A 17,936-nucleotide genomic window follows, 5' to 3' on the forward strand; every position below is an offset into this window, starting at 1 on the left:
AAACATACAAATTCTATTTAAAAGTATGAAAATCACAGGTTCTTGAAGAGAGACTGATGTCTGTCACCGAAGTACCCTTAAAGAACCACTAGCCGACTTCACAAACTGAAAACAAAGCAGACAAGCAATATAGCCAGTCTAAACCAACACTCACGGATGTTACTCTTTGTGTACACTCTCTATAGATAGAGGGTTGGATGACATTGGTCTTGCGAAGGCTGCACAGGCTGCCTGCCAAAGAGAGCCCTCGTTGGTGACACACTTCACATGAAGTTACGATGAATCAGAATCATGTTACCACTACCCATAATCCCCTCTCCCTCCCTCTCCCAAAGACAATACATCATCACCTCCGCTAATTTAATGAGCAGGACGGATCAGTTTGCATTGGGTTGATCAGTTTGCACTGGATTGACCGAGATGGGGATAATGATGATGATGATGATGATTATGATGATGATGATGACAATGTTGAATGGTGATGATAATTTTCTTAGCATTCCCCTATTCTGACATTACATTTAAAGGGTTTCGATACCTTTTGTAGTTCAAGTTTTTGTGTTCATGGCATGAATCCAGGTACTCACTATGAATGAAGATATATGTAATATTTTAACTGTAGAAGCAGTTGACAGTGAAAATCACAGAACAATGTTTTCAGGAGAGTCGCGTAAATATGTTGTATATTATTCTAAAATAATTTCTGTCTCCCGAGACTAATAATATTTTCCTGACATTATTTACTTATTTCTCAAAAACTACAGCAACTCAGCAAATAATATTTTTATAGAAGCTTTCAGTACCATCATTATCTTCAAACCGTGTAAATCTGTTGACATTAAAAATAACATTAAAAATTAAAAGGTGCTATTCCATCAAGATCATAGCGCAGTATAAAGCAATTAACATGGAAAAAGGTGAGTCTTTAGGACTTTACAAAATGGAGATAGGGTGACACTGTGTTTTGTGTCATACAAAAAGTACCCAAACCCTTTAAAGCAGTGATGGTCACCTCTTTGTTTTTTAGTTTGCATAAATTTCAGAAACAATTTTGCAGACTTTGAACCAGAAGACAGTGACACATTCAAGTACTTTATTGCAATACAACTTTCCTATAGTATGGTATGAAAATGAACCGTGGTATCTTCATCTCTGTATCCTCAGTATTCAATTAGGTCTGTATACGTTAACTGGACAAGCTAAAGATGCGCTGGACTGGTCATAAATTGCATTTTCAATAGAGAAAATTGAGCGTTGACTGAGTAGGTACAGACTACCTGCTTTGTGCTGGATTCAAACTGATCAACTTTAACGACTTAGAATTTGCTTTCTTTGAAAGGCAGCACCACTCTTACAAACAATTTAAAAAAAAATAATAACTGGAAGGAGTTTCCACATGGTCTTTATACTCGCTGTCCTCGCTGCCCTGTGGTCGTTCATCACTGCCAATTATTTTCAATCATCTGGGGAGTTTATCATGCCTCAGAATAATTAGCAATGTCTAATGACTATAACTTTTTTTTTTCTTTTTTTTTTTTTCTTTTTTTTTTTTTTTTTAAAGATATCGCGAGCAGTGCACCTGGAGCGTAGCTGACAAGGGTGCAGATTTTTTGAGCAAGTGCCATGAGCGCCTGCATTGGCGGATACCGGCGCTATACAAGACTTTGATTATTATTATTATTATTATTATTATTATTATTCTCATTTACATCAATGATGATAAGGGTCCCCCATAAGCCATTTTGAGAATAGGTGGACATAATACTACACCACTATTTGGTTTGGGTGAATTTGACCGTCAACACCCAAATCCCACGGTGCACTCATAATAATGTCCACCATATCTCAAAATGGCTAATTGACACAGAGGCCTAGTAGAAAAGATTTATACTCATTTATAGTGTGCTTCATCCTTTTTAGAAAATAAATGTGAAACTCTCTATGAAATCTTGTTTCCACCAGAGAATTTGTTAGTCTTTTGAAATCGTAAATAAATAAGGACTAATAAATCAACATAAATAATAAGCCTGATGATCAGATGCCCATGCAAACTGTGTACACGGTAAAGCTGCCCGGATGTACGCTACGGCCATCTGGTGTCAGGGTAGGGTTTCCGTACTCTCTCCTCGGACCAAGTCACCCTTGTTAGGAATTCATGACCCTCTCCCAAGCGAGGGCCCACACACCTGCTCCATGCCGTCCCATAATCCTCAGTGCATCCATGCAAAGAAAAGATCCATCATCCATGGTCATCGGCCGCACGACTCTTTTGGTTATACCATAGAGAAATCCGTGGTCCTTTCTCTACGGTTATACCTAGGACACCCTAGTAGTAGTATCATCCAATATGGCCATTGATAGAGTGTATGTAATTAACAAGAGGTATGCAGGGCTTAGGTTTTTAATAAGAAGATGATTAGTTAGCTAATTGCGATGGGATTATCTTGGTGAGAGATGTTGAAGTATCAAGAACCGGTACTTGATGAGCGCAGTAGTTTCAGTCTGATTATGGTTTTGAAGTTCATGTGATTAAGGATGCAAAGTTTAGTGTTACACAACACATAACAAAATATTAGTAGCAAATGTATGGTTATAATAACCCACACCTGGCCCTTGAGTTTTACAAACTGGAAATAGACAGCCCATAAATCTTCCCACTCCGTTGTTGCCTAATAAAGAGCAGCTTAAACCTTTCCAATCTCAACTAACATCAGCACTCTCCTAGTCAATAAAACCTATTCCAAGAAACGTTAAAACTCTTTTAAAAACTTCTCTCTTTTTTTTTAAACCATCAAACAAAGTCCTTGTGCAAGTTGTGGGGAAAATTTTGAATACTGTCCATCAACGGGCACTATTAACCAAACAACTAGATTCCCTCAATGTTTGTATTAAACTCACCACCCCAGAAGGTTGGCCATGATTCAACAATAAAGCACACACTGTCAGACCAGATTTAAAACTATAACAATAAAAAAAGCACTCCTTGTTGATCCCAAGGTAAATGTCACTTCATTTTAGGGACAGTATTGAGTTGATTCGTTGGCGAGGTCTTCTGGAAAGGAACACCCCTGAGTATCAATGGGGATGGATGTTTGAGAGTTCAAAAAGCCCTCAATTTATCTGCACATTATGGTCTGACCCTTGATGCTTAAATCAAGGTTATGAAAACCTTGTGTTATTATTCAGAATGAAATTGGTGTTAGGGTCAGGGAAAGGAGGAAACCCTTGAAGAGAACGGAGGAAGTCTTGAAGGTTTTATTGGGCAGTAATATTGGGATAAGGTTGGGCGGAGTTTAATTTCAAAGGATTATCAAGAATCAAGAATCGTAAACAAGAAATTTGTTTTCAGAGAATCTACGTCATGAATGAGAGACTTCACAACCCTCTTTATTATTCAAAAGACAAAGAACAAGATTAGTATTTACTGGGGAAAAACATTTAACTTCATGTTAGTTTCAATCTTTAAGGTTATTTGCCCCCCCCCCCCCCCCAAACCTACTGGAATAGAAAGATTACTAATAAATAGCAGTCCAGTTCCAAATAATCCTATGAAATCATGGCACATGGTGGTGCTACCCTTTTTAAGAAAATTAGAAATGTGTACAACGAGAGAACAATACTGAGTGATTGGCTAGTACCACAATGCAATCAAACTGGCACTGGCAGACTTTGATAAATATTTGGATTGAACAAATTCCTAAGTCCACTTGTTCGATCAAGGATGAACAAATGAAAGTTTTTATCCTGCATCCATGGAGGAAAACAATCGATGATAAGACAACAAGGTCTACTAAGCTGGCAGCAAACTGAAGGCAGCTAAAGCATGGAGGAAGAAAACAGCTTCCTCCATGGTTTTAAAGTAAACCATAATTTGGCCTTCTAAAACCATATGGCCCTCTGTCTAAAGTATACAGGTCTTGACAAGAACCACTGAACCATGCCTGCTGATAAAATAAATAAATAAACCACAAACTTGGCCCACACTAAACACACTTCATGTTTAAAAAACCTAAGTGCCAAAAGTCTCCTCCTTCCCTCCCCAGGAATGTCACACTTTCCAGGGTCATCATCTCTGAACAATGCCCCCCTGACTTGGGGTGATAATTAGCCCCTCCACCAACACCTGTTAATTTTGTGGATTCAGTGTTTGGTTCCAAATTACAGGAAATGAAACATTGATGTGGGCCTGATCTGATTTCATGATAAATGGCTTCGACTTAGCCTGGGTGATAAATCAGGATTTTTGTGTGTTTATACACCTCCAGGAAATAAATCAATTGTTATAAACATTTTGTGTTTTAAATATAAGATTGAGTGGGGGCAGCAAATTATTGTGGCTGACGTGCTGGGATTAAGAAGTCAAAGAGATTACTCACACCATGGATGAAGGGCTTACACCATGAATAGACAATGACGGAATGAATTTACATGGGGGAAAAGTATGGCATCAACGGAATTATTTGCAACATTTTGGATTGCTTCTTCAAGAATTGTTTTCTCTATTCCTGTTTCTTTCCCCCCCCCCTTTCTTTTTCATAGGAAGGTTCGACCGCCCTGATGAAATTTGAAATGAAAGGTTTTGTATCTGCAGTACAATTAACTTCTTCTCTCAGTCAAAGAAGTAGGCCTTCATCTGTACTCTGAAGTCCAACCATGGAGAAAGATAAATGAAACTTTGCACCTACCTTTTGGTATTGCGTTATTACATTTCCAAGCTTTGAGGAGTTTCCTTTCCACTTAGCACCAAGACTCTCCTCTAGATATTGCTGAGCTTGTATAGCGACCGGCACTGATGAGGGTGGAAGACGACTAGCAGCAGGTAGGGTTCCTTTCCCTTGACGTGACGACCGATGTTGCCCCGACCCGTTATTATGTAATTGTTGGGAGTACAGGTAACGCTGTAAGGATGCCAAATCACGGGACCCGACTAGAGCCGGAAGGTTACTGAGAGACGCAGCCTCACTTTGAGATTGTGCTTCCTCTAAGGATTGGACCATAGCGACGGCTTCGTGCTTGAGCTGGCTTAGCTGTGTGGAGCAGACTTCACATTGGCTACCGTTCCAGGCTTCACGGAGGGACTTCGGGACGTGCAGTCTGTCATAAAGTGTAGACGAATCCTACAGACACAAAATAGAATATTTAAAACATTTAAACATTATAGAAACATAGATCTATGACCAGGGAAACAACATCTTAAACAATCAATACATTTCTGTTCATTAGTAAAACAACAAAAGTTGAAATCTACAAGAACCTTTCGTTCTAACATTAGTATTCTTTTTACCATGTGAAATGTAAAACTGGCTGCCTCAAAACTACCTCTTCTTCAAGTTCCTTAGAGTTGAAGTAGTTGACAAGTTACATGAAAAACACTACTGCAACAAATTTCCAAGCGATTCTCCGTCCAAAACGGGGAAAAAATAAGTTACAAAGTCACAAAGGGTTAAAACTTTCAGACAATCAAGTTTTAAAACTATTCCATCAAGGTTCAAGGTAGAAACTTGTTGGCTTTCACTGGCTTCAGACATCATGTCATCATTGTGACAGACGGCCTAAAAAACATAAACGTAAAAATCCTTCAGCTCTCATGCAATAACACAGCACCGGGCTAGAGAGACTTTTGTACGGAGCCAGGAAATGTTGTTGTGGTATTCCAAAGATGAAACGCAAACGCTGAAACCTGCCAATGCATATATACCAGCAGCATAATGATCCCACGTGCAAACATATGCATGATTTGCTGAGGTTGTTGTGATTTTGTGTTTGGATCATTCAGTAACCGAGAGCGAGTTGTCAATCAGACTCTTAACAAAGTCTTTATCTCGATTGGTAAATTTTTTGATTAACTCAGGTGAGAGAGGCGTATTGGTTCCCGTATTTATAGTCATTATAAAAAAGTACTTCAATCCCCGGAAAAGCCACTTTAATGCAGAAAGCCGCAGAGTTTGGGTGGGAGTTGGGGGACAAAAGGTTGTTGCGGTGGTCTGGGTAAGGGTTGTGGCAAAATGACCCATGATGAAAAGCTTTTAATCAAAGGTTGTTACTGTTTGTTTGCAAGAGGATTGGTTATCAAACAGGGAATTAAACCTCTCCATAAAAGCAACACAGAACGCAAAACAAGAAGGTTCTATCAAAGACTTTGTGGAAGTAAAAGGTAGAAACTTGTTGGCTTTTACTGGATACAGACAACACGTCATCTTTGTGACTATTAATATAAAAGCCCAGGCAAATCCTACAGCTTAAAAGACAACCATGGAGGAAGTAAAATAAGTTTACTCTATGGGACAACCAACTACTTTTTAGTCTTGTGCAATAAGTAAACACTAACACTAATTGATGAACACTGCAGAATCTAGTTGCGATGATTGTAACCATCGGGAGGATGGAGGGTTAACAATCATTGCAACTAATAATAATAATTAATACAAAGTTCTTATAAAGCGCACATATCCTAGACACTAGATCAAGGCGCTGAACAAATAGAGAATTAACAATAAACAAATTAATGGGCTCCGAACAGTTCAGTCTTCAAAAGTTCTTTGAATGTCATGATTGAGTCAGACCATGGGTCAGACTGGCGGAATTCTGGAGGGAGTTTGTTCCATAGGTGGGGGCCGCTTGAACCAAAGGCACCCTGACCAACCACTTTCTAGGCAGAATTAGGAAACTTTTAATCATTTATAATGAAGTAAAACTTGTTCACATACCCGAGACTTTGAAGTGACTTCAGCAGACATATTACGCCCAGTGACAGAAACATGCATCTCACACACTGACAACTTCCTTCAAACCAGAACCATCCGCCACATCAAAACATTCAGCAATTTAAAAGCTAAGAAAGTTCACACATTGGTTCGTCAACAAACACTTAACACTAGCAGTTCTTGCAAGGTAGTAATCCACTATCCACAGCATCAGTCTAGGCATAAGGAAACCATCCAAGTGCAACAACACTTCCCACAAGTAGTTTTTTTTTTTTAAGACAAGAGGTTAATTATTTTTGGTAAGGAGAAACTTAACCAGTGAACTGTTCTAAACAAGGATTCTGAAGTGTATGGTGGTTTATGTACACAAACACACACACAGAGTGGTTCTGTAATACTGTAACTTGGAATGCACAGTGGTCACTGACACTTCCTATACCTTAGGGCCATACAGCTTGAAAAGCTTGACCAATGTGGACAGTAAAGTAAACAAACTGTTTGGCTAAACAATTAGCCTGATTAGTATAGTACCACTGGCCATGGACTGGCCAGCGAGCTGTATGTACTAAGGTCATGTCCAGCCAAGTTAAAAGGTCACCATTCCTTCCTATTCAAAATTTAAGACCATGCTTCTTTTCGAACGGTTATAATGAGACAAAATATTTGTTTTTTGTGCAGCAGTGACAATGTAACAAGTTTGTTCAATAAACAAATCAGTAATCCCAATCACAAATTGTTCCTCATCAAGAACCGAAAGGAAAACAGAACGAGCATTATCAACGTTTTTATTGAACCTTGTGCAGAGTTCAGCGGTAAATGTGTAGACTAAATTTTTTAGAAAGTTATACAAATGGGATTCTTAATGATTCTATTTGCTTCTTCACCATGTCATAAAAATTTATGCTTAAGATATTTTCAGGATTATTTAGTTTATAAAGTTAGTTATATATCCTATCACACAATATGGACCAGTGTATTCATTAGTCCTACGTTTTCCACCATGACCATCCTTTTGCAAATCTGTGAATCTTTGTATTTTAATCTTACCATTTTACAAAGTTGTGCCCATACACTCCTTTAAATAGGAGTTGACCATTTACTCTTCCTGTGACAAATTAGCAAAGAAATACCTCCTTTTATTTGACTGAAAGCTATCACACCTGGTTGGGTCAGCCCACAATAATTGGGTCAAACTATTGACCCCAGGGAGTGTCCAAGCCAATAAAAAAGCCAATCTAGGTCACCCTTAAGCCATGTGATATCTGTATTACATATCATTAGAAAAACACATGTTTCATGTTGAATTCTAGTACTTCCACGTCGTCGAAGGAAAATTCTGTACTATTTTATTACTCAGGAAGTTTTTTGACAGGCAGCTCCGGATGTTTAGCAATGAACAATACCATTGGCTGTTTAGATCAGTAATCCTAGTTTGATTGGTGGCTAAGGTAAAGGCACAGGTGCAACCAGCCAATCAAACACTGTAGCAATTTTTTAGTGTACACACATAATTGAAATTGTGTCGGACAAGACTCGCGTTTGTTGGGTAGTTAATAACGACTATTCTGTCATGCTTTAAGCTGAGAGGCGCCAGTAAATCCATGCTAAATCTAGTATCAATGCAGTTCCTGCAATCATACTTATATGTAGCAACTGCAAATTTAAACTCATTTTTCATCGAGTTGCATAAAAGGGGCCATTATTTGAAATGGTTACTTCAACTATTCATTTCCGATGTGGAGGAAAAGCCTTGGGAAATCTGTAATACGCAATTGAAACTGAAGTAGGAAAAAAATAACTAACGTGCATGCAGGAAAGCTTGTTAGATACCGATTGCAGCCTTAATATTAAGGCGTCGTTTTTCGGTATTCCACTTTAGTTTCTTGGGTTCCTGCATAAATACAACCAGCCCCTTAGGCCTCTCTATTGATTTGTATTCCAAGGTTTCCAAATGACAAGATCACAGCGCAATAACCTACTTCTTTTATATTTTAACTCAATTTATTGTCATATTAGTACGTTACAAACAGGACATCCAGCGTTCATTGAGCCTATTATCTCATCCCAAAAGAAAGTACATTATTATTTCAAACATAGTTATGTATATATTGGACTGCTACATCCAGAGCTCCTCAATTCTTTTCAATGGGCTAAGATGACCAAAACTCCTGCAAAACATATAGCCTACACATTTTACTAAATACATTAAAATAATTCTCCACGGATTTCTTGTCAATAATATCGTGGGAAACATCATAAACGTGACCCTTGAACAATGACTGCTCCTAAAAATCGGATGTTGAGAAATTTGTTAGATTTAATAAATACAAAGAGGGTTGACTTCAGGAAAACAATAAGCAACTGGACAGACATGAAGGGATGATTGTGTGTGTATACATTAGTCAGGAGCTGACCGGATCCAACCGGATCTCACCGGATCCAACTCAATCACTTCAAATTTGTTAATAATCCAAAAAAGAAAGTGACCTTGGGAGAGATCAATCTGGAAATGTTTTCATCTTTGTAGAGGATGCAGTTTGTACGTGCAGATAGTTACAAATTGCAAATGGAAATTCACTTTTGGCTGATAGTACAGTATCATAATCTCTAGACTACTTTGAGATTCCAGTACTGGATACTTCACATTTCTTTTCTCAGGAGTACGTTCACTTGATGTCAAGGAATGTACTATCGAAACAAACCTACAATTTTTATTTATTTTTTATAATTTAAGTGAAAAAAAAAAGGGTTTGGTTGTTTTGTGTCCTAAAAAACAAACAGCATTCCAATGCTGTCTCCATCACCCCTCCGTTTTTGACCATGTGATAATATTTTGTTTCTCTGGCTGCAAAATTCAAATACTTCTAATTACTACAACATTCAAGCATTTTTGGGAACTGAAAAATGTCCAGATGTTTACAGAATGATTGGTATGAGTACCAACTAATCTTTGGAAGAAATACTTGTAAAAAAGTGCAGAACGATGTTACCCGACGACATAAGTACAAGAACATTTTTGTTACATGATGACAGAAGTAGAACATTGTTACCCGGTGACGCAAGTCAAACATTGGAACATCTGTAGGTTAGTTATTAGTATTTATACAAGCATGTCAGACCTGGAATAACACTGAGGCAATGGCCTGCGATGCCCCTGGTTTTGCCTTGGTGCCCCATGTGCCCCATCAAAAGTATCCAATAGATTTCACAATGGAAGTGCCCTTTGCAAAAAAAGGAAAAACCCTTGCGTTTTCAAAGATGAAATTCAAAGCCTTGCATGTGTAAAAAAGTGTAAAGCAGTGTAAAACAAGCACATTCAGTGTAGCATTTTAAGTTTGTTTTTATACAGAGGTAAATTTATCTAATGATTCTATTCCATTCCACAACCTGTTCTCTTTGGTGACAGCGATTAATACTTGCTGATTATTTCAGCAATGTGTCCTGTGTGACGTAAGTATGGTCAGGTCGAGTCAGTTGCTTCATTCACATGGTGTTTAATTAATTGCTTATCATGGGTCAGTTCCCACTCAACACACACACATGTCTTCTTGTTAAACTTGAGTGATAAGTGATGTGGAAATGTCAATGGCAACAGTCACATTATACCTCCCAGTTCACTCTATGGACTACATGGGACTACTGAAGTCATAATGACTAAATGGAAAATTAATCGAAGGTTTTGCATTTGGTGATGCATAGTATACTCAGTGAGATTTTCTTACTTATACTGGAGTCAGCTTTTATTGACAGATTGAGCCTTTCAGTTAGGGAAGAAGAACAATTCTTGTCCTCCTTAGTCTAATCTTTCTTCTCCACATTGTTAATTTGAACGTTTGTTCTTTTTTTCAAAATTATTTTTACTGAGATGGTTTTAATTCTCCCCTGTATAGCCTAAACTCTTTTTACTCTGTGCACTCGACTGTGAATTGTGGAATGAAAAATAAAATAATAAGGCCGAATAACAAAGTCTTTGGAAAATGTTATTTACTTATATATTTATGTGTTTATTTAAAGCCATTGGACACTTTCGGTAAACAGTATTGTCCAAAGTCCTACACTTCGTGTATTACAACTTAAATATAAAATAACAAACCTGTGAAAATTAAGCCTCAATCGGTCATTGGAGTCGGGAGAAAATAACGGGAAACCCACCCTTGTTTCCGCACGTTTCGCCGTGTCATGACATGTGTTTAAAATAGATCCTTAATTCTCGATATCGAGAATTGATGATTGTTTTAATGTGTTCTCTAAAAGTAAAGCATTTCATTTGGTTAAAAAAAAAAAATCCAAAGGTGTCCCTGGTGGGAATCCAGACAGGAAACTTTCTCAAGCATTCTAGAGTCTTCCAGATCATTGAGCTTTGCCTGCTGGTCAGAGGCCAGCCAAATTCCCTAATTAGCATAGGGTATCTTAAAGGAACACGTTGCCTTGGATCGGTCGAGTTGGTCTTTGAAAAGCGTTTGTAACCGTTTGTTATAAAATGCATATGGGTAGAAAGATGTTGTAAAAGTAGAATACAATGATCCACACAAACATGCCTCGAAATTGCGTGGTTATCCTTTTACCTCGTCGACTTACACGTCGGCCATTTATGGGGGTCAAAATTTTGACTCCCATAAATGGCCGACCATGTTAGTTCGCACAGTAGAAGGAAAACCACGCAATTTCGAGGCAAACTTGTGTGGATCATTGTATTCTACTTTTAAAACATCTTTCCAACCATATGCATTTTATAAAAAACGGTTACAAACGCTTTTGTTTTGACCAACTCGTCCGATCTAAGGCGACGTGTTCCTTTTATCCGATCCCCAATTACTCAAACAATGTAACTCTTACACTAGGGTTTCACAACAACTCATCTCAACTCTTGCCCCGCAGTTGACTGGAATAACTTGTCAGTTATTTTAAGAATGACTGGTATAAGAAAGAAGCCAGACTAAACTTTTCAGAAGAGAAAATGACTGGCAGCAAGCAGCAATGTTTGCTCTCTCTGATTGGATTGGTTGAGATTAGGGCTTCCCTGGCTCTTGTTGTTATCTCTGCTGAATTCACACTTTGGGTTTTGGACACACCAACCATACTCCCTGACCAGGGTTAATCAGTCACAGAACCTGATGGCTGGATTAATCAGTACAGGAATTACATGTATGTGTTGCGCTGACTGACAGGCTCCACAGCCTATGACAAGTGACAGGATGACGGACAGCTATAGCTCTACACCACGGAGGATTTGGAACCAAAGAGAGATGCAAAAACAACAAGTGATGAGTAAGGTTCTCTTCAACATTACAACATTTCATTTCCTGCAAGACAGATTTCTCACATTATCGTCGTCGTTGTCATGAAGCATTATTATTGTTTGAGCATCAGGCAAACCAGAAATTGGAGCTGACATGTAGAAGGATGATCGAAGCTGAATAGAGAAAATACAACTCAAAATGTAATCAGTCTGCGAAACAGTGATGTGTAAATGCTCGCTAAGATATTGAAGAGTTCACCTCTTCTATTCTTCTGATTGCAGACAACCTGCACTCTTCTCTTTGTAGACACAACATACCTACCTTCTTTTTAATGTCTCAACCAATAACTAATCGGCCAAAGTTCAATCTTAACTTATTGCATTAATTCCATACAAAAAAAATTCTGATTAGATCAGTCAAGAATTGAGGGATTCTTATTTTTAAAATAAAAAATGCGTCATCAAGAAAATGAAATTAGTGGCATTTGTTTAATCATGGTGAGTGCCAATATCCGTTTGGTTGGGTCATTGGGCATCACCCGCCCGTCATCTTGATCTTGTATGCGAGTGTAAGAGATGTTATCATTTTGGACACTCGCCCTGCCTGGTGTAATTCCATTACTTTGAAGTCACACAAAAGCCAATGATGAAAATATACGGTGGACTTTCAAATGAACCCAATTAATTAAAAACTCGCCAGTTGGAAAATGTCTCGAACTTGACCAAGTTTATGTGCTAGCGAAAACAAAGAAGTTAGGCGCAAAGACATGTGAATTGTAAGAAATATATGTAACAGGCCAGGGATTTAGCTCTTGATCTAGGCCAACAGACTTTAATTACAGAAGTGCCCTTTGCAAAATGAAATTGGCCTTGCCCTCTTAAAGATGGAATTCAAGGCCTGATATTCTAACAATTAAAGCTGAAAAAAAATTCTGATCATTTTAGCGATAGAAGTTCTGATGATATGTTTGTCAAGATCAATGAAATTAAAAAACATAGAAAGCTGAGCCATGTTTTAAATAGAGACTGGTTTTGAGAAATGTCACAGGATGAGCGATGTTTATTTCTTGAGTACACTCTCCACCATGGGGGAAAATTTCACCGTGACAGATACATTCAATTCACTTGATTCCTGAGTCAATGTTGACCATCGGTCATCATAGCCACAATGTGTAAATGGCCGTGATTCTGTTTCCATCCCTTGTGTATCTAATGCCATTGGAACCGCTTTTTCCATATCCGAGGGTAAATGATTGTTCCCACGGATTGTACACAAATCCTTCGTGACTAATCCGGCCGCTGAAACATAACACTTCTGTCGGCGGCGGAGAAACGACGAGTTTATGGAAGTGGCCACATAAAAAAAAAGAGGGGGAAAAGAGTTGTATTTGATGAGGACAGGGGGGAACAAATTAGAGTTTCCTCTAACGGAAAATGAAAACCATTCAGTGTTATCCGATAAGAAATAAAGTCATCCCGAATTATGTTGAACCAACAAAGGGAAAAAATAGGTTGACACTTCAGTCACGTTTCTAGCAGTGGACTTCTTGTTTCGTTCATTAATACACAGTTTGAGTACAATCTTATTGCAGTGTTGATACACGATTATGGCTCCCTATTCAAATCTACAGTCTCATTTGTAAGACATTTAATTACATTCAAATGAAGAATGTAAAAACTAGACCAAAGGTCACAACATCATTGTTTATTGTGTGATACACAAATCTACTTAATTTCAACACAACACATTCAGTTTAAAATGTCCCCTTCATTTTTACAGGTCTCTTATTGTTTTATTGAAGGTCAATTCTTTGAAACTGGACAAAAACTGCCCCTCGTTTTTCACACCAAGGAACAAAAACACCACCCCTCCAAAGGAATCCTTACCATGGAACCCGCAGTGAATTTCTACAAGTGCAGCAGGCCACAGGTCCTGATTGTGGGCACCCTTTTCTTTCCCAGTTGGGTCATTTGCGTCTCAGAGAGAGACCAGGTGAGGGGCCTCTGGCGATCAACGGAACCGATCTTTACTAGATTTCAACCGATCACTCACTGTAGCCAAAGAAAGTCTGTCATTCCAAATTTGTGTCTAATTTTAGGTGTTTCTGATCGGCATCTTAGAGGGCATGGAGCCGTTCAGGGTGAGCAGCAAACTTGAAATGCTCCACACTTCCCACCCATGGTGGGATACAAAGAAGTGGTGGTTTTTTGGGGATCATTGCAATTTGCTGTAGGCTGAATGGGTTGAGTGAGGTTTTGAGATGGCTGCTTGCATGCTGCTGGCCTTCATGTCATTTGCCTTTTTGTTGCATGCCAGCATTAGGGCAACGTTAAAGGGCTGCCTGAATGAATAATATGTCACATTGAGGTAAAAATGTACTTTGGTGATTTTGTTGTCTCCCAAACAGTATATTTGTTTTGAACAAAATTTTGTTTAAGTTACAAGTATCAGTGGCAAAGGAAAATGATGATTTGTACCTTTTGATTCCAGCAACTTTTGAATTTCTTATAAACAGACTTTTGCCTCCATTAAAACAAAAACTCTTTTTTTTCTCAGACCATTTAAAAGTGTTCACGCTCATTTGTTATAAGATGAAGTGACCCAAACCAGCCCAAAAGATTTGACTTGTCTCCTTTCTAGAATATTTATCAGGAAACTTCATTGAATAAATATAAAAGTATTTGCTGGGGAGGAGGGGGGTAGTAGTATTAGAAAGGAACTTTCAATTTTGAGTGTACATACATGTACTTCATGTCATGTACCTGCAACAAAAATGTACCACAGACGAAATTGGCAAACTCAAAAGAAAAACAAGTTTGTTGAGAATAATGTATCATTAAGCACATCAGTTTCACATACAAAATGCAGTGCCAAGCAATTGGAACCAGGCGAAAGTGATTGATGGGTGGTCAGTTCGTAGACAAGTGTTGAACCGCATTGAACTGCATGGCCGCACCTTCCAAGAGTTTTTGGTTTGTTTAATTTCCTGACACCCTTAAACGATGACTTTTAACGTCTAGATCAGGTCTATGAGTCACCTCAAAGAGGTAGGAGTACTTCACTATATAATCCACAAACTTCTCAGAAAATGGTGGTTTCAAATTGGAAACAATAGCCCCCATTCTGTTTCCCTGGCTATTAAAACGAGACATTAATCTTATCATTATACTAGGGAGGCTTTAAGTGGAGTTTTGTTCGGGACAAGTGGACTGCAAAATACCTATAAAAATATCTACAACAGCCTTGCCCCTGGCATCAGACCCAGTTACAATGCCCCTATAATGCCCCTATAATGCCCCTATAATACCCACAATTTGGAACCAGCCTTTTTGCATTGGAGGGTATTGGTGATGATGAATGGACAGGCAGTCTTCAAGTCATCAGGACCCAATTTCTTAAAACTGTTTAGCAAAAAATACAACTTGACAAATTCCTTTACTAAGCGAAAATTGAGTGGGTCCTTGCTCTATGGGCCCCTGAGTCATAATAATGCAAACTTGAGCTGGTAAATAAGCAATACTTTTCTGTGCTCAGCAAGTTTTTTTGTGCTTCCATCTTTTTAATATGAAATTGGGCCCAGTCAGTTTGGATGTGATTTACATCCCTTTTTAATCCCCGTGGAGAAATTACAAAAGGGTCCATTTTGGAGAATGATGAATGAAAATGTTCTGACCCCACGACCTTTCCTTTGAGGAAAGACTGAGGAGGGGGGTGAGAAGTAGTCACAGGTGGTGTAGAGAGTGTGTCAAAACAGACTCAAATCATAACTCTCCCAAAACAGCTTAAAACATTAGTCAGGATGCTGGAGGGGGGAGGGAGACTTTGTGGTAAGTCTTGTGATCTCAAGTCAGGGTACTTAACTTAGGGTCAGAGGTTAACCACAGCTTGCCCCCAAGGAGAAGTAGACCTTACACACACAAACAACCACGTACCCCATCACTCTATGCACAGATTAGAAATCCCATTCAAATCATACATGTATCTATGATATTGATTGACACTAGAAAAGTAGTTGGAGCCCCGTGATATATTCAGAGGAAGATGGAACAGAAAGAGCACAGTTTTAAAAAGTTAAAAAGTACAAGCCTCCACAAAGTTATGTGAAAAGTTAGAGCCCCAATCTTGTTATTCCCATCTGTTAACTTTCTTTTGAAGGACATCACTTCCGGTGCTTGTGATACTTTAGTCCTATCTGTGTTCTATACACCCCCTACCCGGACACCATGGAATTGTAGCAATACCCAGCCACTTGATGCTTCAACAATACTAAGAAGTGCATTAAGATCCTTAAACCAAGCCTTGTGATTAACAGTATTATAAAGCATTGAGAGGTGCTCTCAAGTGGTCGAGAAATGCACCCTCTTTTTTAGTCCCATCTTGAGCTAAACCTTGTAGGTTGTTTCTTTTGTGAACACCTGAACAGCGCAACAACAAGGCCATTGTAGGGAATGGCGGAAGTCCATTAAAATAGTTGGGGAAGTTTGTTGGGTACTGGCACAGGTAATGTGCGTGTGGAGACATTTTGAACAATGAAATCTTTGAATGCATACCTATTATATGGTATTGTCCATGAACATATAGAGCAAGGGTTAAATGTGTCATAAACAGCAGATTTTGAGGAAAATTCATGTTTACAAAACCTCAACTATTTGTGTGTGGATGTTGGAACAATGTCTGTACAAATCAAACAACAGAGTACCACAGTACAGGAATAACCTTATATATAACCTAATGCAATATCTAAATATCTGGAGCAACACTCGAGAAAGACATGTTGTGCACCTAAACTGAATTATTTGAACTTTTTCATCATTAGACAAACATTTAAAGCATTTTGGAGAACCACGCTCTGATGTTTCTGATCATGACAGTGTGGGTTCGAGTCCCGATTGTGACACTTGTGTCCTTCAGCAAAAAAGCTCAAGCATCATTGCTTCGTCCTTCAGATGGGACATAAAGCCATGCAAGCTGCTTACATAAATGGGTCTTAAATTTCCAAACATAGCACTTCAAAACAGTCAACATTTTGAGGTGCCCTTTAGGTGTGAAAAATGGCACATTGTTGTTGTTTATTAGTTTATTAGTATAATTTTGACATATAACATGACTTCCATAGTTTCAACCCACGTTTAAAGACACTGGACACTGTTGGTAAATGTCAATAGTTGGGAGATAATATTGAAAGAAAAAACACCATTGTCACACGAAGTTGTGTGCTTTCAGATGCTTGATTTCGAGACCTCAAAATCTAATTCTGAGGTCACAAAATCAAATTCTTGGAAAATTACTGCGTTAAGTCAGAGGGAGCCGTTTCTCACACTGTTATATACTATCAACCTCTCCCCATTACTCGTTACCAAGTAAGATTTTATGCTAAAAATTATTTTGAATAATTATCAATAGTGTCCACTACCTTTAATATTGAATATGTGCCCAACTATGCACAGTCTAGTACCTGCTCGTTTTCAATGAGAAGCTGCACTCAGTGAGTATTACTCTCGGCTAATTAACAAGAACAAAAAGACATTGAATAAGTAAACCAATATATCATTCCAAGAAATATCCATAATGTTTCCAATTAGCAATCGACTCAGTTGAATGCCCTCGGTAAACAATGGCGGTCAATAAATTTTGAGAAATGATCATCAGAGCAATCGGGTAGATGTAAACAAAGTAGTGGCCCAACAAAATGAGTCTTTTCATCTATCCATGCTTCCTGATACAAGATAGATGTAGATGGATTTATAGATGTCTGACTCAGCTTTTTCAAAAACATGTTTACATTTGTCATTTGAAATTGGAAGATCTACCAATTTTTTGGATGAGTTGACAATCAAACATTGCAGTGTATATTTTACTCTTCTTGAGTAAAAGGTTGAATAGAGAGCAAGCCAGAGAGCAAAGGCCTATATTTTGACCTTGCACAAAGTACTCACTTCACTGAAACACATGTAAAATGAACGACCGAATGTTCGATAATGTTTGACTTAAT

The 17,936-nt window shown here is 38.3% G+C and overlaps 1 protein-coding gene across 3 annotated transcripts in view; it reads right to left on the reverse strand.

Moving 5' to 3' along the window:
* The window catches only part of LOC139952114 (uncharacterized), a 215,447-nt gene that overhangs the window by 100,459 nt on the left and 97,052 nt on the right, over positions 1 to 17,936 (reverse strand). For all 3 annotated transcript variants that reach the window (XM_071951290.1, XM_071951115.1, XM_071951205.1), the window contains exon 3: positions 4,686 to 5,117. In XM_071951290.1, the coding sequence (XP_071807391.1) occupies positions 4,686 to 5,117 (432 nt within the window). The remainder of the gene's footprint in view (positions 1 to 4,685; positions 5,118 to 17,936) is intronic.

The sequence above is a fragment of the Asterias amurensis genome, chromosome 1 (genome assembly GCF_032118995.1).
Source record: "Asterias amurensis chromosome 1, ASM3211899v1".
Taxonomy (NCBI): Eukaryota; Metazoa; Echinodermata; class Asteroidea; order Forcipulatida; family Asteriidae; genus Asterias; species Asterias amurensis.